The sequence below is a fragment of the Carcharhinus amblyrhynchos genome, chromosome 7 (assembly GCF_965287045.1).
Source record: "Carcharhinus amblyrhynchos chromosome 7, sCarAmb.v2.hapA, whole genome shotgun sequence".
Taxonomy (NCBI): Eukaryota; Metazoa; Chordata; class Chondrichthyes; order Carcharhiniformes; family Carcharhinidae; genus Carcharhinus; species Carcharhinus amblyrhynchos.
In genome coordinates this window covers 46,218,842-46,246,027 of record NC_137330.1, presented here as the reverse complement: position 1 = coordinate 46,246,027, position 27,186 = coordinate 46,218,842, and the positions used below count along the sequence as shown (strand labels likewise).

General features: G+C 41.1%; 1 protein-coding gene across 7 annotated transcripts in view; it reads right to left on the bottom strand.

Annotated features, from left to right (window-relative positions):
- LOC145344909 (pumilio homolog 2-like) overlaps positions 1–26,454 on the bottom strand; it is a 123,182-nt gene extending 96,728 nt beyond the window's left edge. For all 7 annotated transcript variants that reach the window (XM_080192219.1, XM_080192221.1, XM_080192220.1 and 4 more), the window contains exons 1-2: positions 26,126–26,454; positions 670–738 (exon numbers count right to left, since the gene is read on the bottom strand). In XM_080192219.1, coding sequence (XP_080048345.1) covers positions 670–738; positions 26,126–26,449 — 393 coding nt within the window. In that variant the 5' untranslated portion in view covers positions 26,450–26,454. The remainder of the gene's footprint in view (positions 1–669; positions 739–26,125) is intronic.
- Between the last annotated feature and the right edge of the window lie 732 nt (positions 26,455–27,186).

Sequence of the window (27,186 nt, the reverse complement as noted above, 5' to 3'; positions counted from 1 at the left end):
AATAATGTTCAGCACACTGAATACCATTTGTCAAATACTGTTCAATTGTGGAATCAAATCTAATGTTGGACATTGTGTTTTACAAGCAAGACCTGGTTGGATCTTGCCTGTACCTTGCCCAATGTGAACATCGGAAGGGGCATGCAGTTTGATATCATCTGCCTGTCTTTAGGATGTACCACCTACATACCAAGCATCACACTGACACAGGAATTCATGCATCACATTACTCATCATATAATAAGCAGAACGTTCTTTGGTTTTAGGCAGTGTCAAACACCACCCATTTCTTGACATTGGTACTCTCGCAAATTGTCCTAAGTTCAAAATGAAGAGCTTTGACAAAGCCTCTTATCAGAAATGTTGAAGTTCCATACCACCAAATGACTATTAATCTTCTTACTTCATCAACTGTCACTTCAAAATATGATGTACTATAAATTTCCACTTCAATATACTTACCCAAATAAATCTCCTAAGCCATTTTTAAAAGGGACTTCAACATTTATACCATGGAACACATACAGAATTTTAGTTGGGACTCTGACTACACCCCTTTTTCTGCCTCACTGGAACATGTAGGTAGCTAGGATGGTGAAAATAAAGCACCAGTCTTTTTTAGAGTTGAGCCAGGTGTTCATAAAAAAAAACACATTTTAGCCAACTTACTTCTCCCATTCCCCGTCCCTCCAGTGCAAGAGCTTGAAAGTCATGATTCATCTCATCCACAGATCGAACCTGCAAAAAACATACTTCAGTTATTAAAGAAACTGTGCTACATGATAATGAATGACATTATGTGAAGCTTTTACTTAAATACGACTCAAAAGACTTAACGATTTTGTTCACATTTGGATAACATATCACGAAACACATGTGATATGAATAATAAAAAGGTGGTCAAAGGAAGGTTTGAACAATTAGGGACAATAAAGAAGATCCTATAATAGCAGAGCGATTAAAGGAGTACATTGCACCTTTCTTTACAAAACAGAGTTAAAGGAGGAATTAACAGAGAAAGTGAGTGGAAAACTATCACCACATGAGATGCCTCCTAGGATTACTGAAGGAAGGGTAGAAATAGTGGAGGGTCTCTTTACAATCTTTTAATACTCCTTAGCAATGGGAGCAATGTCAGGGAACTGAAGGGCTGAAAAGTTACCCTCCCATTCAAAATAAGGAAGAAAGAATAAGCCTGGCAACTGCAGGATAGTAAGCATGAGCAGTGATGAGGAAACTTTAGAGACAGTACTGCAGAAGAAAACTTGAAAAGGCATGGGTTAATAAATCACAACCTGTGCTGGTTTTTTGAAGCCAAATATATAGTCTGACAAACTTGATTATGTTCTTTGAAGTAATAGAGAGATTTATGAGAGCAGTGCAATTTATGCTGTCAAAAAGTGTTTGACACAGTACCAAAATTAATACTCGTTAACAAAATTGAAACTCATCTGATTGAAGAATCAGTAGCAGCACGGATTTGAAATTGGCAAAGTAGTGAACAGCTGTTTTTCAATTATAGAATGGTGTTTCAGGAGTTAGCATTAAAAACCACTGATTTATATTAATGACCTGAGCATGCAGGGGCATTATTTCAAAGTTTGCCGGTGACAAAATAACTTGAAAATGTAGTAAACAGGGAGAAGGGTAGTAGCAGACTTCAGGTGGAAAAGACTGCTGAAATAGCAGAAACATGGCTGATTAAATTTAATGCAGAGAAATGTGAAGTGATGCATTTTCAATAGACAACAGCAACTAATAAATTTTAAAGCAGTGCAGAAATTGAGACAGCTGGGCTTTACGTACACAAATCTGCACTAGGACAAGCTGCTAAGACTGCTTAGAAACAACGTGAAGACATTTGAGATGTGCAGAGGAGATACACTAGAATGGTATCAGGGAGGGGGGTTTGAGTTATGTGGAAAGCTTAAGAGAAGCAGAGATTGTTCTCTTTAGAGCACAAAAGTTTGAGGGGAAAATTAATAAAGGTATTCAAAATGTTCAAGGGATTTTGACAGCTTTACCCTATGCACTGCTTCGTCAGCCATTGCAGATGGTGCCATGAAAAAGGGTGAGGAACCAGAGGGAATGAATTTAAGATAATTGGCAAAATAACCAGACAGGAGATGAGAATTTTCTTTTTAGTAATTGTGATGATCCAGGATACACTGCCTAAAAGAGTGGTGGAAGCAGGTTCAATAGGTAGTTTCAAAATGCAATTGGATAAATACTTGAAAAGGTAATACAGACGAGTTTACTAATCCAGTCCATCAAACTACAAATCTAAGTTTTATACAAAACTTTTAGCTGTATGTCTGAAGCAAAATAACCTGCAAACAAAATACTAGTTAAAAAGCAAAATCTTCCAGTCTCCAGATAGTTGGAGACCAAACATATGGCCCAAGATGCATCATGAGACCTCTCAAAAGTCCCAACATACTGATTTATAGTAGGCTTGTCTCCTGTTCCTCAAAACCTCTGAAAAAGTCTCCAACCTTGACTTAGATTTATTGACTTCAGACAGTTCCAGCTTATTTACCTGAATAGTTACCTAGGAAATACGGAAAGAACCTAGTCTAAATTGACAACCAGCACCACCCCTTTGGGACATTTAAGCTCTTTATTTACTGGAACATTGCAGATGGTGCCATGAAAAGGGGTGAGGCATTTGCATAGATTCTCTGTGCTGCTCCCTCAAGTTTGTTGCACTGTGTTGGATGTGAAGGATCCTCCATCGGAGGATCTCCCAGACAAATCGGAGGGTAAGTGTGCATTTTCTTAATCTGATCAAGGTAAGAAATGCGATTTCCAATCCTGACAGAGATCTCGTTCAATATTTTCTTGCTGGTTTTCCTGATCTTGAGAGGATCCAAGCATTTAAAAGTCCTGCTTAATTCGCACAGAAGTTATCTGAACAAAAATAATCAGAGCTCACCATGCATTTCTTTTCTATATATTTCAATAAGCATTACATGGTCATCAATATTGCATAACCTTCCCTAATACTTGAGCCTCAACACAAAATTAAAAATGACACCAGCTCAAGAAGTGAAACTCCAAATGTGAAGCAAGTTATAATGAACTGGTGGACCAACAGGATCAGCAAAAATTAGTAAAACAATTCAAGTTTTTGATACCCTCAAGAGTAAACTTTCACAAATTTGGCAATTCAGTTCCCACTGTGTGAGAGTGAGGATGGTAAAACAAACCAATTTCCTCCTGGTGGCTCTTCAGACAATTAAAGAAAACTAAATGCTACTTTCCTTTCCTGTTTTGTTCCCATGGAAAAATGGTTGAACCAGTGAACACTATTCTGAAAAGAACTCAATTGTGTTTCCTTTCAACTGAGAAATAAATGCTTGTCAAAGTTCCAGCATTATTTTCAAAAAACATGAAATATTTGTCCAAACCATTTGAGAATATACAAAAAATGTTGACTAACGTTAAAAAACTAGGGTCATATGGAAAGAAGTCCTGTTCCAAGACGACAATTTGTTCCCAACTCTTTCAATATAAACGTGGGCATTCGGGTATAAAAGACAATCACATTGTTTTAAGGTATGTAAAAGTTCATCAAAAGAAATGCACAGTTGCATTATCAGTTTCTGATTCCACAGGCTGACACCTAAAATGTTGACACAAGTTCCATCTTGCTTATTTATATATCTCACTGCTTCAATGATATCTACCTAAAATCTCAATAACGTTGAAAGTCTGACAGGATGACAGGAATTTGAATGTTTTACAAGCCAGAAGCATGTGATTAGTTCCACATTCCTGTCCTTGCACACTTGGAGACCAAGAATTTTGGAGGAAGATAACAAATAACATTAATAGCCCTTAGCCAGATTTGAAAATTCAACTCAAGCCATTTTAAAGAACAAGCATGTGCTTGTTCACTCACACCCCTCACTTCTTTACCAACCCCCAATATTTTTAAATTCATTCACTGGATATGGGCATCGCTGGCTATAATAGCATCTACTACCCATCCCTAATTGTCCGAGGTAGTGGTGGCGGCTGCTGCAGTCCACGTCAGGTAAGTACACCCAGAGAGCTATTAAGGAGGCACTTCCAGTATTTTGACCAAGAAATGATGAAGAAAAGTGATATATTTCTGAGTAAGGATGGTGAGTTACTTGGAAGGGAACTTACAGGTAATGGCTGTTGTGTATTGGAGACATGATATGCAAGACAGACTTTGGTTAAAAATGAATGGATGAACTGATATTTATTAATGGTGCAGTCTCTTTTATGCTTCTTCTCTCAGTTTCCTGTACTAGGTCTATTACATCCCTACTGGTGCAAACATTAATACTATATAGCTCTGCATCAGCCAATAGACGTAAATGCAAATAATAGTGTTCTTATGTCCAATATAAGGAGTCTTGGTGAGTTCCCACAGTGCATCTTGTAGATGGTACTGATTGCTGCCACGGTCCATCAGTGGTGGGTGGAGTGAATGTTTGTAGATGGGATGTCAATCAAGCAGACTGCTTTGCCCGAGATGGTGTCGAGTTTCTTGAACATGGTTGGTTACAGTATTCCATCACATGCGTATCTTACAGATGAAGGACAGGCTTTGGGGAGTTGTCATGTTGTATATCTCTGTAGATGTTCTACCCCCAATACAAATACTTTTCTTCAAGAGTGAGTCTCTGGAGCCACCAACTTCACAGTATCCTTTCTTCTGCTGATCAGTTCTGACGAAAGGTTATTCATCTAAAGGTTAATTGTTTCTCTCGCCACAGGTGCTACCTGATCTAAGTATTTCCATCATTTTCTGCTGTTATTTCAGATTTTCAGCACCTGCTGTATTTTGCTCCTGTATCATAGTACCCATCCCATCTATACTGTGGAACAAATTCCACAGTAACGTAACAAATAATATGACAAATAACAGTTATGTTCACAGCTTGGTTTCTAGCCACCAGTTCATACTCAACATACAAAAGTAATCCAAAATCTTATAGAGGCAGGTTGAAAGCCATACTTACCTACAATCAGACGAGATGGTAAGACTGTGCTGTCTAGCACAAGTTGACTAGAAGACACCTATATCATGTCGGCGCCAACTCTCCAGTCAAGCGTTGTGGCTGGGTGGCATTCCCCTGCCTATTCCCCGTGCTTCTGAGCATTGTTTCTGGTCAGGTGGTTGCCTGGTGCCTCCATCACGCTTCCGGGCAGTGCATTCCGGGCCCGGGCTGCTTGCGGTCTACACTGCTACGGTCTCTTTTTTTTGCCGTGGGCTGTGGCTTTTCTCACGGGTATGTTGTGTGTCACTGTATTGAATGCCTTCAGGGGGTCCATGTGCACCACATCAACAGCGTTGTCCTCTTTCTGTTGCCTCCTCAGGAGGTTCGAGCAGGTTGGTTGAATGTGATTTCCTCTGTCCGAGTCAACCTATATTTTTTCTGTGTGATGACTAATTCTATCCTGAATAATTAGGATAGTTATTCTCAGTAATAAACTCGGTCCCTGGAAGGGTTTAGAATTGATCAGGAGGAAGTGTGCTGTGCGCAGTTCTGGTCGCCTCACTACAGGAAGGATGTGGAAGCTATTGAGAGAGTGCAGAGGAGATTTACAAGGATTTTGCCTGGACTGGGAGGCATGCCTTATGAAGACAGGTTGAGGGAGCTAGGTCTCTTCTCCCTGGAGAGACGAGGGTTGAGAGGTGACCTGATAGAGGTTTATGAAATGTTGAGAGGAAAGATAGAGTGGATTCATGGAGGCTATTTCCTAGGGCTGAAATAGTCACTACGAGAGGACACAGGATTAAGGTGCTGGGAAGCAAGTACAGAGGAGATGTTAGGGGAAAGTTTTTCACTCAGAGGGTGGTGAGTGAGTGGAATCGGCTGCCGTCGGTGGTGGTAGAGGCGAACTCGCTGGGGTCTTTTAAAAGACTTCTGGATGAGTATATGGGATCTAATGGCATTGGAAGTTACAGATAGTTCTTATGGCTTGGTAGGTATAGATGTGATCAGCGCAACTTGTGGGCCAAAGGGCCTGTTTGTGCTGTAGTGTTCTATGTTCTATTTCTGATCAGTATATAAAGATGAGCAACAGATACAATCGTGCATATAACCACAACAGTTAACTATAAGCTTCTTCTAGCCAACTTTTATTAGACAGTGCACTTCTAACAGGAGAGGCACACAGCATGTGTCTGTGGGCTTCTAATGTTTTCTGTTTTTTTCAGCATACAAATTAGAAGCTGTAGGTCATTCAACTCCTTGAGCCTGGCTGATCTTATCATGGCCTCAACTCTACTTTCCTGTCCTATCATCTTTGATTCGCATGAATCAAGAATCTAACTCAACCTTAAAAATATTTAAGGACCATGCCTCCACAGCTGTCTAAGAGAATTCCACAGCCTAATTATCCTCTCAAATTATAAAATTATCTGTCTTAAATGGGAGACTCCATACTTTTAAACTGTGCACCTTAGTTCTAGTCTCTCCCACAGGGAGAAACATCCCCAGAATCCTCCCTGTCAAGTCCCTTGGGATCATATATATTTCAATACGATTACCTATGGATTCAATAGGCCCAACCTGCCCAACTTTTTTTCCTAAAACAACTCCTTCATGAATCTTCTTTGAACTGCTTCTAATTACGTCCTTTCTCAAGTTTGAAGACCAAAATTATCAACAATGCTCGATGTGGTCTTACAAGAAGCAAACTTTTACACTCTTAGAATAAACATCAACATTCCATTTGCTTTCCTAATCACCTGCTTTATCTGCATTCTTTAACTGCTAAATTTTATCCCATTGTTTATATCTCTTTGGAGACTCATGTTCTCTTTACAAGCTACTCCCATAACTTGCTTAGTTTTGTCTCATTGCTAAGTATAGCAACCAGACACTCGGTTCCTTCATCCAAGTCACTGATACAGATTGTAAATAATTCAGACCCCAGCACTGGCCCTGTGGCACTTGACTAGTTACAGCTTGCCAACCTGAAAACAATCCATTTGTTGCGTCCCCCTGCTTCATGTTAGCTAACGAATCCCCTATGCATGCTAATTTTCTAGCCCCTGCAACATTAGCTCTTATTATGTGCAGTAATCTTTAATGTGGCATCTCTTTAAATGCTTTTCAGAAACCCAACTGCAATGATAAGTTTCTCTTTCTCCATGTTGTTTGCTATTTCCTCAATCAGTCAAATGCGATTTTCACAAAACTATGCTGTCTCTTCCTAATTGTATTAGAGATTCAAAGTGCCCTGCTTAACGTCCTTAATAATAGTAGATTCTAGCATTTTTGACATGACAGATCATCAACTATCTGGCTTGTAATCTGCCTTCTGTTTCCTTTTTTCATTTGCAATCCAGTGAGACAACTCCAGAATTTAGGAAAACTTGGAAAATGACAACCAATACACGTACAATCTCAGCTATCATTTTTATGGCGCTAGGATGCAGATTATTAAATCCTGGAGATTTTTCAGCCATTACATCTAATACCTTCCTCAATACCCTTTCCCTGGTGATTGCAATTGTTTTAAGTTTCTTCCTTCTTTCCATCTCCTGATTTACAAGAATTTCTGGTATGTTACTTGTGCCCTCCACAGTGCAGACAAACACAAAATACTTGTTCAATGCTTCCACCATTTTCTTACTACCCATTATTAATTCCCCACTCGCTCCAGAAGACCAACAATTCCTTTAGTTCTATTCCTTTTTAAGCACTAGAAGAAACTCTTGCTATCTATTGTTACATTTCCAACTGGCTTTCTGTCATCTGAATTTTCCCTTCATTTTTCAAGCCATTCTTTGCTGGTTTTCAGTTTTTGTCCAACCTATCAAAAATTTCACAGAATTGTATGCTTTTACTTTCAATCTGATATCAACTTTTAATTAGCCACGCATACTCTCTTCTCTTTGACTCTTCTCATTGCAAAGAATCTTTACTGAATTTTATAAAATATCTCCTTAAACATGCGCCTCTGCATCTCTACAATCTATCTCTTAGCCTGATTTCCCAGTTCACTTTAACCAGCTCTGTCTTCATACCCCTGCAATTACCTTATTTAAGTTTTAAACACTTGTCTTAGACTCTCTCTTCTCACCCTCAAACTGAATATAAAATTCAGTCATGTTATGATCACTGCCACTTAACTAGATCTTGCTATTGGCATGACAAAAAGGAAAATGTGCAACTGATTTTTGATCACAATGGGTTGCTTTACCTCCCTGACTGCTGAATGGTGGTAGATGTTTAAATCCATATGCATGAAGTATTCTCATGTGACACATGTTCATGCACCAAATATTGTTGGTGGCTGTTGGCAATTTTTACTGGACAAATTGTTTTAGAGGTACTTGTCGAAGCTTAGCTATATTGGGTTCCTTTTCAATAAAAATTTTGATGAACACAAATTTTGTTTTAAGTAAGCAACAAGCTCAATTGATTTGTTTTAATTACTAATGCACTTGTCAAATGTAGTTTATGAAAGTTAACATTTAAGCTGCAAAACATGGCTTTTTAATTTTGTTCATTATCATACCACTACACAGATAAAATAAATTGTCCATTTACAGAATGACTTATCCTATCGCAGCAATATTCCAAGCACTTCATGTGCATGGGCATGAATTACTTGAGATGCTGTAACTTTTAAGACTCATACCAGCCATTTTGCCAACAATATAAACTGCTACAAAGTCAGTAAAAGGGAATGAAACCAGACGGACCACCTGACATTGAGCTAGGCACCGGAAACAACAATGCGAATCCAGCCCTGCCAACTCTGCAAAGTCCTCCTTAAGAACATCTGGGGCTTTTGCCAAAACTTGGACAGTTGTCTCCAAAACAAGTCAAGCAATAGCTTGACAAAAATCATACTCTCAGAATCATACTTTAGTGCCCCAGACACCACAATCACCATCCCTTAATATGTCCTATTCCAGAAAGGAAGATTCAGCAGAGGTGGCAGCATAGCAGTATACAGTCAGAACAGAATTGTCCTGGAATCCTCAACATTAACTCTTGACCCTAGCAGTGCCACAAACCAAGTTGGCTGAGTCCTAAAAGGCTGCACCAGGTTCAGAGTGAACCAACCAGAGGGAAAAACATACTTGACCTCATCCTCACTAACCTGCCTGCTGGAGATGCATCTATTCATGAGTCAGCAGGAGTGACCACCTTGTGACGATGAAGTCCTGTCTTCATACCGAATGAAGAAACTCTCCATCATGTTCTGTGGTGCTACTACTGTGATAAATGTGATAGACTTTGAACTGAGTTAGCAACTCAATACAGGGCATCCATGAAAGCTGTGGGCCATCAGCAACAGAATTGCACTCAACTACAATCTGTAACCTCATGGTCCAACATATCCCCCACTCTACCAATGCTACCAAGCCAGAGGATCATGCCAGGCTCAATAATGAGTACGGGGGAAGCATGCCAAGAGTAGCATCAGGCGCATCTAAAAATGAGGTGCCAACCTGGTGAAGCCACAACACAGGACTACTTGCATGCTAAACAGCATAAGCAGCAAGTAATACACAGAGCCAAGGAAATTTGGCATGTCAGCTAGGACTCTCACCAACTTTTAGATGCACCACAGAAAGCATTCTTTCTGGTTTTATCACAGCTTGGTATGGCTCCTGCTCTGCGCAAGGAACTACAAAAGGTCATTAATGTAACCCAATCCATCACGCAAACCAGCCTCCAATCCACTGACTCTATTTACACCTTCTGCTGCCTCAGCAAAGCGGCCAGCATAATTAAGGACCCCACTCACCCTGGATATTCTCTCTTCCACCTTCTTCCATCGGGAAAAAGATACAAAAGTCTGAGATCATATACCAATTGACTCAAGAACAGCTTATTTCCTACTGTTGTCAGGCTTTTGAATGGACTTACCTTGCATTAAGTAGATCTTTCTCTACATCCTAACTATGACAGTAACACTACATTCTGCACTCGCTTGTTTCCTTCTCTAAGAATGGTATGCTTTATCCGTACAGCGCGCAAGGAACAATACTTTTCACTGCACGTGTGACAATAATATATCAAATCAAAGTGGTTCCACAAACAATAGATCAGGTTTAAGCATAGCGGTCGTGCCACATCCAGTCACAAATGATGATGGACAATTAAAACAACTCACTGGAGGACGAGGCCCCACAAATAGCTCTATCCTCAATTATGGAGGAGCGCAAAAGATAAGGCTGAAGGAAATGCTACAATCTTCAGCCAGAAGGGCCGAGTGGATGATCTATTTCGGCCTCCTCTGGAAGTTCTCAGCATCAAACTCGCCAGTCTTCAGTGATACTAAGAAATGATTGAAGGCACTGGATTTTGACAATATTCCAGTAATAATACCAAAGGCTTCTGCTACAGAATTTGCTGTGCCCTAGCCAAGCTATTACAGTACAATACAACACTGACAATAAATCAATAACGTGGAAGGTTTCCCAAGTTTGTCCTGTACACAAAAAGCAGGACAGATCCACCCTGGCCAATTTCCGCTCCACCAGTCTACTCTGATGCAAAGTATCAGCAAGGTAAATGAAGAGAAGAGATCATCAACAGAGCCAATAAGTGCCAAGGCAAAATAATTGATATTTCTGTTATTTTGTTGCCATTCTTCAAATGGCAATGGGACAACCAATTGTTTGGCTGGGAAAGAAATATTGGTTAGAGTATCAAAGTATGTGATCCATCTTATATCAAGTCAGTCCAGAGACAATTTTTTTTTGTATTTTTCTATTGTATTTGGAATGAGTGATTATAAAATTTACTTCAGCTCTTGGCCACAACAGAAATTGATTTTAAATAAATAATCCTTTGATCATGGACTCTTAAGTTATCAAATGAGCCAATCAAATATATTTACTGCTCATACACCATGTTTTTGTGTGTAGAAATTGAAGGTGTTTCCTAGAGAACATCCAGCACAAACTAGCCATTGAACCCAACTATTTGCTTCATGCTCCACAAGTCTTCTGTCACCTATTCTTATGAACAATAACTTCTATTCCTTGTGCTTGTCCTTTTTTCCTTATGCTAATTTATCTTCTTGAACACATTCAAGTTTGCAACTCTTCTTACACCACACGCAGTTATACCATAACCAGACTGAAGATAAGGCACCGTAAGTGGTCTCACATCAACAGTAAACACCAAGCCATTACTAGATTGGCTACAACTACACTTCAATTATTATTCAAAGTGATGCATGTTTAAAAAAAAATCAGAAAGCAGAAATCATGCTATGACTGATTCAAAATGTATAATATCTTTAGATTAAATAACAAAAGCTGCTGCAATCAGTAATATTCATTTATTCCTGCCAGTTGAATGCTCTTAGCTAACAAAATAAATGAGCTGAGGCACTCCAAACAAATGCAAATTTTCACACTGGTAGAAAGTGTAAATGATTGGTTTTCTGGCAAACCATTAAAAAAGTAAATAAAGACAAACACATTGCAGGCAAAAGATAAAGGGAAAAGAGCTGAAAACTCGCACCTATTTTGTACTCTGCATAGTAATTTAGCTCAAAATAATCTTGTCAAGGTTGCAAACTGATCCATAATACAGACATGCTTATAGCATCTACTACTTTAAAAATGCATTAGGAACTTGGTAGTTTGCATTAGATCAGCACTTGCAATTAGTCTCTCTTTGAAACAAGAGATAGAACATTGGTCTTGTAGATGCCATGGAAATTTTACACAAAAGTACATCTAGCTTCTCAGCACGTGAAATTATCAATTGTTGTAAAAACTCATTTGTTTACTAATGTCTTTTAGGGAAAGCTATCTGCCATCCTTGCCTGGCCTACATCTGACTGTATATCCAAAACAATGTTAACGGCCCTCTGAAATGGCATACCAGACCACCCAGCTCAAGAAAAATAAAACATGGACTAAATGCTGGTTTTGTCAGGAACACCCACACCCCATGAAAGAAGTTTTAAAAATTCTATGCTATCTACTCAGTTAGATTTCTTCAGGTTTTAATATTAAATCTTAAAATTGCCATGGTTTGAATGAGAACTTAGAAGCAAGAATCTTCAACACCAAGCAGTGGTACAGCACAATCATGAAAAATAATAAAGTCACCAAATTCAAGCATGTCAAATGTTACTGAAAATTTTCACAATTACTAGTTTGGTTGAATTTATCCCCAAACATACATCCTTCATCCAAAAATTTAATTCCCTAAAACAAACTTAATGCATGGAGAATTTCATTGCACATCCACTGATGACCTTCAAGCTGGACAGTCACAAAGAGCACTCCTCATCAACTGCATGACAAACCACTGATGAATGTTTCTGCTTCTATCCTAATTCTATCATGCTTTCTGCCTCTTCTTATTCCGAGCACCTGTTTCTTGAATCTTGTTTCCAACACAATACTTGCTGCTGCTGAATTCTCAGATCGGCTAAGACAAATTTATTGTCTGATGTTAAAGCCTGCAGTAACTTAGCAGCATGGACAGGGTGTGAGAGGGCATGGGGGCAAGGCACCAGAGCGGGCGCAGGAGAAAGTGAAAGAAGAAAAGTGTGGGAAAGAGAGAGAGAAAAGAAAAGTGTGGGAAAGAGAGAGAGAAAAGAAAAGTGTGGGAAAGAGAGAGAGAAGAGAAAAGTGTGGGGGAGAGAGAGAGAAGAGAAAAGTGTGGGGGAGAGAGAGAGAGAAGAAAAGTGTGGGGGAGAGAGAGAGAGAAGAAAAGTGTGGGGGAGAGAGAGAGAGAAGAAAAGTGTGGGGGAGAGAGAGAGAGAGAGAAGTGTGGGGGAGAGAGAGAGAGAAGAAAAGTGTGGGGGAGAGAGAGAGAGAAGAAAAGCGTGGGGGAGAGAGAGAGAAGAAAAGTGTGGGGGAGAGAGAGAGAGAAGAAAAGTGTGGGGGAGAGAGAGAGAAGAGAAGTGTGGGGGAGAGAGAGAGAGAGAAGAGAAGTGAAGTGTGGGGGAGAGAGAGAGAGAAGAGAAGTGAAGTGTGGGGGAGAGAGAGAGAGAAGAAAAGTGTGGGGGAGAGACAGAGAAGAAAAGTGTGGGGGGGAGAGAGAGAGAGAGAAGAAAAGTGTGGGGGGGAGAGAGAGAGAAAGAAGAAAAGTGTGGGGGGGGGGAGAGAGAGAGAGAGAAGAAAAGTGTGTGGGGGGGAGAGAGAGAGAGAGAAGAAAAGTGTGTGGGGGGGAGAGAGAGAGAGAGAAGAAAAGTGTGGGGGGGAGAGAGAGAGAGAGAGAAGAAAAGTGTGGGAGAGAGTCAGGGGGGGAGAGAGGCGTAGTGTGAGAATGTAAAGAAGAGACCTGGTCAGCGATAGGGGACGTAACCATTGGTACAGTCTTGGATGAAACATGCGAAGTTAGCGATTTTAATCGCTTTGTCGGATGTTTCCCAGCACAGCATAATTACCCTTGGGAAATTAGGGCTTTTGGACAATTGTGATGCAAATACTTACCTGGAAGTTCTGAGAGGGATTTCCCAGCGCATCTTTGCAAAATTCCAACGCCCATCTATCTCCTGCAAATATCCAAAATTATTATGGCTAACTAATTTCTTCCCAAACTAAATGTGTATTTGATGATCCATAAACTCACGAAAACTGCAGATTTTACATTTTCTCCCGTTTCTATCAATGGCTAACTCTATTCATCATTCATACCTACGTTTCTTGTTTCTGCTATCAGTCTAAATTAAACAACTTTGCTGTAGAACTTGTGCAACAGCTGAACCGTTATTGATTTCTTCACTGCCCACCAACGGAGCAATAGAAACCTCACTACTTTCCATTCTTCAAAGACATCATTCCTTTTGACTCCCAAGTCTAGTCAACAACTAGTTTCCAAACCCTGCCTCAATTTAACGAACACTATCAAATCTCATCCAAACTTTCCTCATATTTTTCGAGGATACTCACAGCCACTTCATGATTCAGCTTCTTCCTATGTCCAAACTATACTGAAAAGAAGAACCATCACTTCTCATTCTCAATCTTTAGTCCAAGATATGAAAACTGTCCATTGTCATCCTCAATCTCGAGGCTTTTGAAACTCAATTTGGCATTACTTATAAGTTCTACATATATTCCAAGCCCTCTTTCACTTTGGTAACATCCTAGACTATGAATCAGGGAAACCTTGGACTTCCTATGCAAAGTCAAAACTGCTTTCCAGTAAAATATGATAAAATTTCATAACTATTTCGTGCATCAAGGAATTCCTGCATAGTGGGCGTCTGACAATATAAAATATTTATATCAAAAACCTCAAGGCTTTGTGCGCTTTTTACCTGTGGCAGCATGGTGGCACAGTGCTGCCTCACAGCACCAGGGATCCAGTTTCAATTCCCATCTTGAGTCACTGTGCAGAGTCTGCACATTCTCCCCGTGTCTGTGTGGATTTCCTCCAGGAGCTCCAGTTTCCTCCCATAGTCCAAAAGGTGTGTGTTTAGGTGCATTAGCTATGCTAAATTCTCCCTCAGTGTACCTAAACAGGTGCTGGAGCATGGCAGCTAGGAGATTTTCCATAGTAACTGCATTGCAGTGTTAATATAAGACTACTTGTGACACTAGTATATAAACTTCAAAACTTTAAACTGAACCAATGTAATCCTGCCATACTCTGCTCACTTTATTCCAAGTTTGATGCATTGCAGCAACTTGTCAAGGGTCTTCCAAACCCACGACCTCAACCACATCGATGGACAAGAGGAACAAGGGCAACAGGTACTTAGGAACAAGGGCAACAGGTACTTGGGAACATCACCACCTGGAAGTTCTTTTTAAGGAACACACCATTCTGACTTGGATGTAACCTTTTTTGAATTCAATCAAGGGATATGGGCATCGCTAGTCTGGCCAGCATTTTTACTGCCCATCCCTAATTGCCTTGAGGTGGTGATATGCTGCCTTCTTGAACCACAGCAGCACATGTAGTGTAGGTACACCCAGGTGCTGTTTGGGAGGGTGTTCCAGGACTTTGAATCAGTTAAGGAAAAGACGTATAATTCCAAGTCAGGATTGAGAGAGATTTGGATGGGAATTTGCAGGTGGTAGTGTTCCACAAGGTGCTGTTGAAGGAGCCTTGAATTGCTGCAATGCATCTTGCAGAAGGCACACACTGCTGGCACTATGTCAGTGGTGGAGGGTGTGAATATTGAAGATGGTGGATGGATACCAATCAAGCAAGCTCCTTTGTCCTGGATGGTGTCATCTTCTTGAGCTTTGATGGACCTACATTCATTTAGGCAAGTGGAGAGCTATTATCATATCCGTGACTTGTGCCTTGCAGATGATAGACGGGCTGTGGGAGTCAGGAGATTAATTACTGTCATTTTTTCACTATTATTGGAACAAATATCTGAAAACTCCCTTCCTAACAGCACTTTGATTGTACCTATACCACATGGACTGCAGCAGCACAAGGTAGCAGCTCAACACCATATTTTTGAGGACAATGAGTGATGCACAAAAATGCTGGCCTTGCCAGAGACACACACATCTCACGGACAAACAAAAATAATCCACTTCAAATATGTAGGTGGAATGGAAAACTTGGAAATAATGCCCATAATTTTACATAAAAGATGCAACTGATGCCCTCAATGAGCTATGGCACTGATACTTACAGTGAAGTCATTTAACTGTGATTTTGCACAGGTTGCTGAAAGAGTTGAAATAGTGCATATAGAATGTATACCTACACTGTAGATGGAGGCCATTTGGCCTTGAGTCTGCACTGGCTAATCCCCTAATCTTCAGGCACTATGAGGCAATTTAGTAGAGAAATGGTTTTGGGGAAATTAATGGGATTGAAGGTAGGTAAATTTCCAGGTCCTGATAATCTTCACCCCAAAGTACTTAAGGAAGTAACGCAGATCCACTGGGGGTTATTTTCCAAAATACTTTCAACTCTGGAATAGTTCGTGCAGATTGGAGGCTAGCTCATGTAAGCCCGCTATTCAAAAAGGGAGGTCGAGAGGAAATAAGAAATGATAGGCCAGTGAGCCTAACGTTGGTATTGGGGAAGGTGCTAGAATCCATTATCAAGGATTTCATAACTCAGCATTTTGAAGGCAATGGTACGTTCAAAGACAGCATGGATTTACAAAAGGGAAATCATGCTTGATGAATCCACTGGAATTCTCTGAGGATGTAACTAGTAGAGTTGATCAAGGAGAGCCAGTGGATGTGGTTTATTTAGACTTTCAGAACGCTTTCAATAAGGTCACACATAACAGACTACTATGTAAAGTTAATGGTTTATTTGATGTGATTTAATGATGCTTTCAACAAGGTCTCACATAACACCACATAAAGTTAAAGCACTTGGGATTGCAGATAATGTCTCGAGATGGATAGAAAGCTGGTCAACATATAGGAAGCAAAGAGTTGGTATAAATGGGTCATTTTCTGATTGACAATCAGTGACTAGTGAGGATCATAGAACATAGGACACTACAGCACAAACAGGCCCTTCGGCCCACTTGAGCCGATCACATCCACACCTACCAAGTCACAGAACTATCTGTAACTCCCAATCCCATTAAATCCCATGTACTCATCCAGAAGTCTTTTAAAAGACCCCAGCGAGTTTGCCTCTACCACTACCGACAGCAGCCAATTCCACTCACTCACCACCCTCTGAGTGAAAAACCTACCTCTAACATCTCCTCTGTACTTGCTTCCCAGCACCTTAAATCTGTGTCCTCTCGTAGCGACCATTCCAGCCCTCGGAAATAGCCTCCGAAAATCCACCCTTTCTATTCCTCTCAACATTTTATAAACCTCTATCAGGTTGCCTCTCAACCTTCGTCTCTCCAGGGAGAAGAGACCTAGCTCCCTAAACTTATCTTCATAAGGCATGCCCTCCCAATCCAGGCAACATCTTTGTAAATCTCCTCTGCACCCTCTCAATAACTTCCACATCCTTCCTGTAATGAGGCGACCAGAACTGCGCAGAGTACTCCAAGTGGGGTCTGACAAGGGTCTTATAGAGTTGCAGCATTACCTCCCGGCTTCTAAGCTCAATCCCTTGATTAATGAAGGCCAGTACACTATACACCTTCTTGACCACATCCTCCACCTGTGAGGCTGATTTAAGAGCCCTATGGACCCGGACACCAAGATCCTTCTGCTCCTCAATACTGCTAAGACTCCTAACCTTGATATTGTACTCCTTCATCCCATTGGTCCTGCCAAAATGGACCACTACGCACTTACGCGCATTGAAGTCCATCTGCCACTTCTCCGCTCAGTCTTGCATCCTATGGCATGCTGCAACTTCTGACATCCCTCCAGACTATCCGCAACACCACCAACCTTCTTGGTGAGGCCGCAGCTGGAGTACTGTGTGCAGTTTTGGGCGCCGCACCTGCGCAAAGATATTTTGGCCTTGGAGGGAGTGCAGAGGAGGTTTACTAGGCTGGTACTGGAGATGAGGGGGTTGAGCTATGAGGAGAGGCTGAATAAACTGGGCTTGTACTCGTTAGAGTTTAGAAGAATGAGGGGAGATCTCATTGAGACGTATAAGATGATGAATGGGATGGATAGGATAGAGGTGGAAAGACTCTTCCCGCTCAAAAAAGACAGTAGGACTAGGGGGCACAGCCTCAAGATAAAAGGGGGGCGGTTTAGAACAGAGTTGAGGAGGAACTTCTTCACTCAAAGGGTGGTGAATCTCTGGAATTCTCTGCCCGTTGAAGTGGTGGAGGCTGCCTCGCTAAATATTTTTAAGACGCGGGTTGATGGGTTTTTGATAGGAGGGGGGATTAAGGGTTATGGGGAGAGGGCGGGAAAGTGGAACTGAGCAGCGACAGATCAGCCATGATCTTGTTGAATGGCGGGGCAGGCTCGAAGGGCTGGATGGCCTACTCCTGCTCCTATTTCTTATGTTCTTATGTTCGTATCGTCGGTGAACTTACTAACCCATCCCTCCACTTTCTCACCCAGGTCATTTATGAAAATAACAAACAGCAAGGGTCCTAGAACAGATCCCTGGGGCACTCCACTGGTGACCGACCTCCATGCAGAAAAAGACTCATCCACAACCACTCTGTGCCTTCTGCAGGCAAGCCAGTTCTGGATCCACAAGGCCAAAACCCCTTGGATACCATGCCCTCTCACCTTCTCAAGAAGTCTTGCATGGGGGGCCTTATCAAACACCTTGCTAAAGTCCATGTAAACCACATCCACCGCTCTTCCTTCATCAATGTGTTCAGTCACATTTTCAAAGAACTCAACTAGGCTCGTAAGGCACGACCTGCCCTTGACAAAGCCGTGCTATTTCTGGTCATTCTAAACTTCTCTAAAATGCTCATAAATCTTGTCCCTCAGAATCCTCTCCATCAACTTACCAACCACTGAGGTCAGACTCACCAGTCGGTAATTTCCCAGGCTATCCCTGTTCCCTTTCTTGAAAATAGGAACCACAGGGTTCCTATTTTTGACAGGAATCTGTGCCAGGACCCCAACTGTTCACATTATATATTAATGATTTGGAAGAGAGAACTGAATGTATTATTTTCAAATTTGTAGATGATGCAAAGTTGGCTGGGAGGGTGAGCTGTGAGGAGGATACAGAGATGCTTCAGCACAATTTGAACAGACTGAATGTATAGGCATCTGCATAGCAGATGGAGTATAATGTGGATAAATGTGAGATTATCCACTTCGGTAGCAGTAATAGGAAGATAGATTATTGCTTGAATGGGTGTATATTGAGAGAGGTGGATACTCAACAAGACCTTGGAGTCCTTGTGGATCAGTCGGTGAAAGTAACCACGTAGGTACAACAGGCAGTAAAGGTAGCATACCATGTTAGTCTTCATAGCAAAAGGATTTGAGTGGAGGGATGTTTTGCTGCAACTGTATAGGGCATTGGTGAGGCCACATTTGGAACAGTGTGTGCAGTTTTGGTGTCCTTAGCTGAGAAAGGATGTCACTGCTTTACAAAGGTTTACCAGGCTGATTCTTGGGATGGCAGGTCTATCATATCAGAGGAGACGAAGTCAGTTAGGAATATATTCACTGGAGTTCAAAAGAGAGAGAGAGAGGGGATCTCATAGAAACTTACAAAATTCTAACAGGGTTAGGTAGGGTGGATTCAGAAAGGACATTCCCAATGGGGGAGTCCAGAACGAGAGATCATAGTTTGAGGATAAGAGGTAAACCTTTTAGAACTGAGATGAGGAAAAATTTCTTCACTCAGACATTGATGAATGTGTGGAATTCGCTACCACAGAATGTAGTTGAGGCCAAAACATTGTCTGATTTCAAGAAGTTAGATATAGCTCTTGGGGCTTATGAGATCAAGGGTACATGGGGGAGAAGGGGGATCAGGATATCGAATTTGATGATCAAAATGAATGGCAGAGCAGGCACGAAGGGCCGAACGGCCCACTCTTGCTTCAATTTTCATGTTTCTATGGCTAATTCACCCAACCCGCACAATTTTGGAAAGTGAGAGAAAACTCAGTAACTGGAGGAAACCCACACAGACATAGGGAGAACGTGCAAGCTCTACACAGTCACCTGGAATCAAACCCGGGTCTCTGGCACTGACAGGTAGCAGCACTAACCACTGTGCACCCACATATCTTGCAAAGAAACAAATGCAAAATAAAGACTACCATTGATTGGTGTTTGGCAACAGCAACTAAGAATATTCTTTCTGGTGCATTAGGCATGCAGGGCAACAGAGAACAAAGTTCAGATATCTTCAATTGTAGCATATTCCAAGTTTTGACTGAAAGAGTTCCAATATGGTTCGAGTTGGTAAAGCCATATCCATAGATCCTCTCTAGTTGTCTGGAGACAGAAGTGGACATTTTGTTTGAATTGCAACAGTTTCTGCAATGGTAATGCTTCCACAATAGTATTAAGTAGAAAATTCGAGGATATTAAGCAAGTTTGTTCCATTCTGCTGCATGATCGAAGTTTTACTATAATATTCCCAGGTTAACTTATTTTATGTATTAATCAGCCACTCATACATCAATAACAATATTCACTATCAATATTCACAATCACTTCTGTGCTAAAATTCAAAAATATACTCTGCAAAGCTCACATCTCATCTTAAAGTGATGTAAAATTAATTATATCAGACAGCAAATGAGAGTTTTAAACATTCTATTTTAGTCAACTGTTTTCCGTGCACTTGTGTCGTCAGTTCTCAATGAGCAATCTCTTCAAATCAGTCAAACATAAAACTGCTAGAGCCCTCTAAAAGCCAACAACACATCAATGACTTCTAGATCTGCATAATGCAACAGCAGGTCAAAAGTAAAATGCAGGTGCTTTAGAAATATTGAAGTCACCCATTTTAGCAAACCCAAATTGTTTAACATTCAGATGGCAGAAGGCTATATGCAATCTCCACTTTAGGAAGTGCCAGAACAATTATAGTTCACGCCCAATTTAAAAGCAAGGAACATCTAACAAATTAGTGCCCTGCAAATTATATATAATTTTTAAAAATAACTGAATTTATTCAGAAGCTTACAATGTTTAATTCTTCACAGAATAAAGTTTTCGTTAACTTGATGACCATCAAATGGTCTCTTTTATGTATACCAATAGTCCATGAAAGTTCCTCTGTAATTCAGATTGTATTGTGCTTTATGCAAAAGGGGAAACATTTGTAGCTTTTATTCCCAAATTGGAATTCAATGAAACATAACGATGATTATAATTTGCCTTTAATGCAAATGTCCTAGCGGGATGTATAGGTTTGTAATGTGACAAACAATAACAGAGGGAGAGATAGAGACAAAGAAACTAGAAGCAGGAGTAGGCCATTCGACCCTTTGAGCCTGGTCCGTCAGACATTTTGATCATGGCTGATCGTCAAATTCAATATCCTGATCCTCCTCCTCCCCACATTCTTTGATCCTTTAGCCCCAAGAACTATATTTAATTTCTCCTTAAAATCAGACAACATTTTGGCCTTAACTACATTCTGTGGTAGTGAATTTCACACATTCACTATCCTCTAGGTGAAGACATTTCTCCACACCTCACTTCTAAAAGGTTTATCCCTTATCCTCAAATTATGACCTCTAGTTCCGGACTCCCCCATGATTAGGAACATTCTTTTTGAACCTACCCTGTCTAACCCTGTTAGAATTTCATAAGTTTCTATGAGATCTCCTCTCATTCTTCTGAAGTCCAATGAACATAATCCTGATTTAGTCTCTCCTCATATGACTGACCTGCCATCCCAAGAATCAGCCTGGTAAATTTTCACTGTACTCCCTCTATGGCAAGGATATCCTTTCTCAGATAAGGATACCAAAATTGCACACAATTCTCCAGATTTGGCCTCACCAACATTCTCTACAACTGCAGCAAAACATCCCTATACTCAAATCCTATCACTATGAACCAACATACCATTCGCCTTCCCTAAAGCCTGCTGTACCTGCGTGCTTACTTCCACCGACTGATCCATTAGGACTCCAAGGTCTTGTTGAGTATCCACCTCTCTCAATTTACACCCATTCAAGCAATAATCCGTTTTCCTATTATTGCTACCAAAATGGATAACCTCACATTTATCCACATTACACTGCATCTGCCATGCATGTGCCCACACACTCAGCCTGTCCAAATCACACTGAAGATCTCACACAACTCACGCTCCATCCAACTTATCATCTGCAAATTTGGAGATAATACATTCAGTTCCCTCTTCCAAATCATTAATATACACTGTGAACAGTTGGGGTCCTAGCACAGATCCCTATGGAACCCCACTAGTCACTGACTGTCAATCAGAAAAAGACCCATTTATGCCAACTCTTTGCTTATCTAGTGACTTCACTTATTTCTACATGACAGACATAGCTGTGAATTTGCTTATAATGACTGGACTTTAAAATTTTTCAAAGACTGTGTAGACCTTGAGGGTGCTCAGAGAACATGAATGTGTGTACATAAATCCAATGTTTTTTCCCTAAATTCAACTCCCTTATGATAGAACTACTGACTTGTGGAAAACTTGGTTTACAAATGAATGAAGACTTAGAGGCAGACATTTCAAAGCCACCTTATGGGAATGAGCTTCCCAGAATCCAAACTGAACAAGGATCTTTAAAATCAACTATAAGGTTTATCTTGCAGAGGAAGATTCACTGAGGTTAAACCTAAAACTATATCCATCAGGTCTGCTATTCATATGCAACCTATCAGAAGATCTGGCAAAACTAAAGCCACCAGCTGTCAAATGTGGCAAATTCCACATTTACTATCAAATTGCAGCTGGCTGCACAACATCTAGGCTGGAAGTCAGTGCCAATACAGAAGCAGCTCTATTCAACAGTTTGGAAGTCAACATATTTTTTGTTTTTCATCTTTCACCATATTACACAACTTTGTCACAACATCGCAGGTCTAAACTTTAAACAGAACACAGAAGTAACAGCAGGATTTAGTGCACACAAGTACTGTAATACCTAGATTCATATGTATAGACCAAAGCAATGTTTGCGGGTTCGGAAGAGACAGTGGATTTTTCTGAAATCAGTCTGCATGTTAAATAATAGGTTCAGCTTCACCAAAGTACAAATACTGATGTTGTAATCTGGCTTTAAGTTCTTTACTGCAAATGGCAGAAGTATACAGTAGTTCCCTAAATACAGCAATTTTCCATTCGTTCACAATAAAGTAGTACTTCATCAAGAAGGTTGCAGGTTTACACAAATTACAGTTATCTGATATCCCATGAAAGCTCCCTCTTCAGCAAACAGAACTTAAATTACACATAAGGATAGTTGAACAATTTTATTATCTTAACTTGAATTTATACAGAGTCTTTAACATAATAAAGGGTCCCAAGATGTTTCACAGGACCATTATAAAACTAAATTTGAGGATTATTCAAAACTCTTACCAGTGTCCTTACCCCTAGTCCCATTAATCCATCACCCATGTTCACAGACATACACTGGCTCCCAGTCAAACAATGCCTCAATTTTAAAATTCTCATTCTTGTTTTCAAGCCCCTTCATGACTTCCCCCCTAATTCAGTAATCTCCTCCAGTTGCACAACTGAGATCTCTGCATTCATTGAATCCTCTTAAGCATCCCTGAATTTAACTATTCCATAATTGGTGACCACACCTTCAGGTGTCTCGGCAGACCGCTGAAATTCTCTCCTAAAGATTTCATCTCACTTTGCTCCTCTTCTAGCTTTTAACTGCCCTAATATCATTACGTGGACGAGCAATGAAAGCTGATCAAGTGGTCTCCATTTTAGTGACAAAAGTTTATGAACTCCTTGCACTTACTGTTAGAGGTGAGGGTTTTAAGATGGTTTACAGAAATGAAAATCGGGGTTACCACTGCATTCCAGGCAGACAGCTAACTGGTTGTCCATCTTATCTGTTCAAGCCTGTGTCTCTCGGACTTAGTGATAACAGTATCAATATGTAATGGCTTTACTCTAATTTATTTAGAGTATTTCAAAACAACCAATATTTGAAAGAAACATGATATTGAGGAAGTCTTCAAAGCAGGAAAATGCAGTGGGGGAGGGGGAGGTTTATCTACAGATATCAATAGGTTCTTCCTATTCATAATCAACAGACAAAAATAACAAGGCCAAAATGGCATAAAGAAACACGGTTCACAACATGCTCCAAGTACAAACATTTAAAATTGCTTACTACTCTAAGATCAATTTTCCTTTTAGCAAATAAAGGAGCACCTAAAGTTATGAAAAAAATCACAAAAATTCTGTTATCTCCTTGTATCAAAAAAATTTGCCATATTATTTACATCTTGACTGTCCAAACGCATGTCTTTTTGAAACAATTAGCAAGCCACATTCACGCAAAAGCTTTCGTTTGGATTCTGGGAGAAAGGTGTCTGTAAACTGATTCCCTGTTTACATTGCTAAATTCAGTTCCCTTATCCCTGCAACGTATGTGTGGATCAGAACAGTAGACTGGCTGTCACAAAATAAGTAGATTTAATATAAACACCAGCATCAGATTCACATATGATATTTAGTACTCTCAAATGAAAACAGCGCCAGCATAAGATGTGCAAGACAGAAAAAAACAAGGAATATTCACAAAGGTACTCAAGCAGTGAATCTGATCACCTGTTTTAGAAGGTTGCAAGAAAGAGGGTGAAGGTTTCATAGCCAACACGTGGCCCACCAGCTGTCGGTTAGACACCTCTACTATACACTAATTTGCACGTGCAAAACCTGACACACAGGAAGTATTTTGTTTACAAAACACAAAAACGCTTCAAAATACTTGAATTGCTTTCTTCTCGTTTCAGAGACCCTTTTCAAAAGAGTACTCATAAAACTGCATAAATGTAAGTTAAACACTCTGCCCATTCATTATATCTCCTTTAAAATGTAATACAAAGCAGTCAACTCCACCATAATTAACAATTTCCTCAAGTGAAGTAAAAAGGGTCGAGAGCTTTGAGTTTTTAGGTGTCCAGATCACCAACAACCTATCCTGGTCCCCCATGCTGACATTATAGTTAAGAAAGTCTACCAATGCCTCTACTTGCTCAGAAGACTTAGGAAATTTGGCATGTCAGCTATGACTCTCACCAACTTTTACAGATGCACCATAGAAAGCATTCTTTCTGGTTGTATCACAGCTTGGTACAGCTCCTGCTCAGACCAAGACCACAACAAATGACAAAAGATTGTGAATGTAGCTCAATCCATCACTCAAACCAGCCTCCCATCCACTGACTCAGTCTACACTTCCCGCTGCCTTGGCAAAGCAGCCAGCATCATTAAGAACCCCACGCACCCTGGACATTCTCTCTTCCACCTTCTTCCGTCAGGAAAAAGATACAAAAGTCTGAGGTCACAAACCAACTGACTCAAGAATAGCTTCTTTCCTGCTGCTGCCACTTGAATGAACCTACCTTGCATTAAGTTGCTCTTTCTCTACACCCTAGCTAATACCACATTCGGCACTCTCTCGTTTCTTTCTCTATGAATGGTATGTTTTGTCTGTATAGCACACAAGAAACAATACTTTTCACTGTCTAATACATGTGATAATAATAAATCAAATCAAGTGAAAAAACTTACAGCTTCACAAAAAGTACACATTGCAACACTGAAAAACCAAGCACCCCCATACTTGTATCACAATTTTGAAACGGTTGTATATATTTTTAGTTTCTAAACCTGATCTAGCTATAAGTTCTTTAAAAAAAAGCTCAAGTTGAATTTCCAAATATTTCAAATTGTAACTTGCCAAGCTTCCTTTGACAGTACTTTCCAAATCTGCAACCTCTTATCATCCTGATGGTGCAGAGCAGCATCACCTGCAAGTTCCCCTCCTAGCCGCACACACCCTGATCTGGAATTTATGTGTTCCTTTACTAAAATTCTCTTTGCCAATAGCTCTGTGTGTCTACCTACACCAAATGGACTGCAACACTTCAAGAAGGTGGCACACCATCCACCTATTCAAGGCCACTTAAGGATTGGCAACAAATGCTAGCTGTGCCAGCAACATTCACATTGCATAAAAGAATAAAAAAGACTAGTAGTTTTAACAATGTGTAAAAAGGGCACACTGTAAAAGAATTAGTGGTTAGAATTTTTGATAACTGATACTGGAAGATATTGCAAACTCAAAAAATATTGTTACAGTGCTATATATCATCATAATCAACTGACTTAAGGTGGAACATTGCCATTCAAGAAAAAAATGAGACCTTGTTGTAAAAATATTTGTAAATAAGATGATTTAAATACACCATTTTGATTAGAATCAAAACAGGGAGAATACAACAAGATACAATGGCTAAAAGCTGCTCCAAATTTTGTAATTGAACGTTGCAAATATAAGCAATATTTAAAAGATTATTTATACATCCAGATGCTGAGAACTTAACATCTTAACGCAACACCGAAAACAAACTGCTTTTGTTTTACTACCTTTGTAGAAGGGTGCAAACAAAGAACAATAAGAAACAATCCTGCCAAACTTACATAAAAACAGCCAGCCATCCCAAAAGTTTCTTTCACATACCACACCCGAAGCATAAAAAGTTGGTAACATGCTAATAGAAAATAGTGCATACAGCTCCAATTTAAATTCTGAGGAAGGGATAGAAGTATTTTGCAGCAGGGTTCATTCCAGCATGAAAGGAGGATCTGAGCCTGAGAGAACCCACCTGATGTTCCATATGGGCTCCATCCCCCGTGGGCCAGCGGTGTTTGCTCGAGTAGCCGCCCAGTTGTTCCCCTGGCTGTCTCTGGAAGAAATAACCAACGGTGGCATCGTCCTGAGAGCGGCCACTGAGAGGAGGCTGGACTCCAGGATTGTTGGAGGCTATGGTTGGCGCTGCTCCTGAGGCCGCTGCGGCGCTCAACACCATTCCACCTCCACCATCTGGAGGCATCCCACCACCGCCGCCTCCTCCTCCATGCATCATCCGAGCCGCGTCCTGCTGCCAGGACACTTCATTCATCCCCAGGAGGACACATGGAATATTCATTCCACGACAACCTGTAGGAGAAACAGACCAGGGTCTGAGCCATGAGGTTGGTTCCAGCACAACAGCCATCCTCGGAATAACACAACAGCCCACCTCCCAGGACACTAACTCCTCCTCCCTCCTCCTCCCCCCACCCCACATATACACACACACACACACACACACAAACCCCCCCCACACACACACACACAAACCCCCCCCCCACACACACACCCCCCCACACACACACACACACCCCCCACACACACACCCCCCCCCCACACACACACACACACACACACCCCCCCCCACACACACACACACCCCCCCCACACACACACACACCCCCACACACACACACACCCCCCCCACACACACACACACACCCACCCCACACACACACACACACCCCCCCCACACACACACACACACCCCCCCCACACACACACACACACCCCCCCCACACACACACACACACCCCCCCCACACACACACACACACCCCCCCCACACACACACACACACCCCCCCCACACACACACACACACCCCCCCCCACACACACACACACCCCCCCCACACACACACACACACCCCCCCACACACACACACACCCCCCCCACACACACACACACACACCCCCCCACACACACACACACACCCCCCCACACACACACACACACCCCCCCCACACACACACACACACCCCCCCCACACACACACACACACCCCCCCCACACACACACACACACCCCCCCCA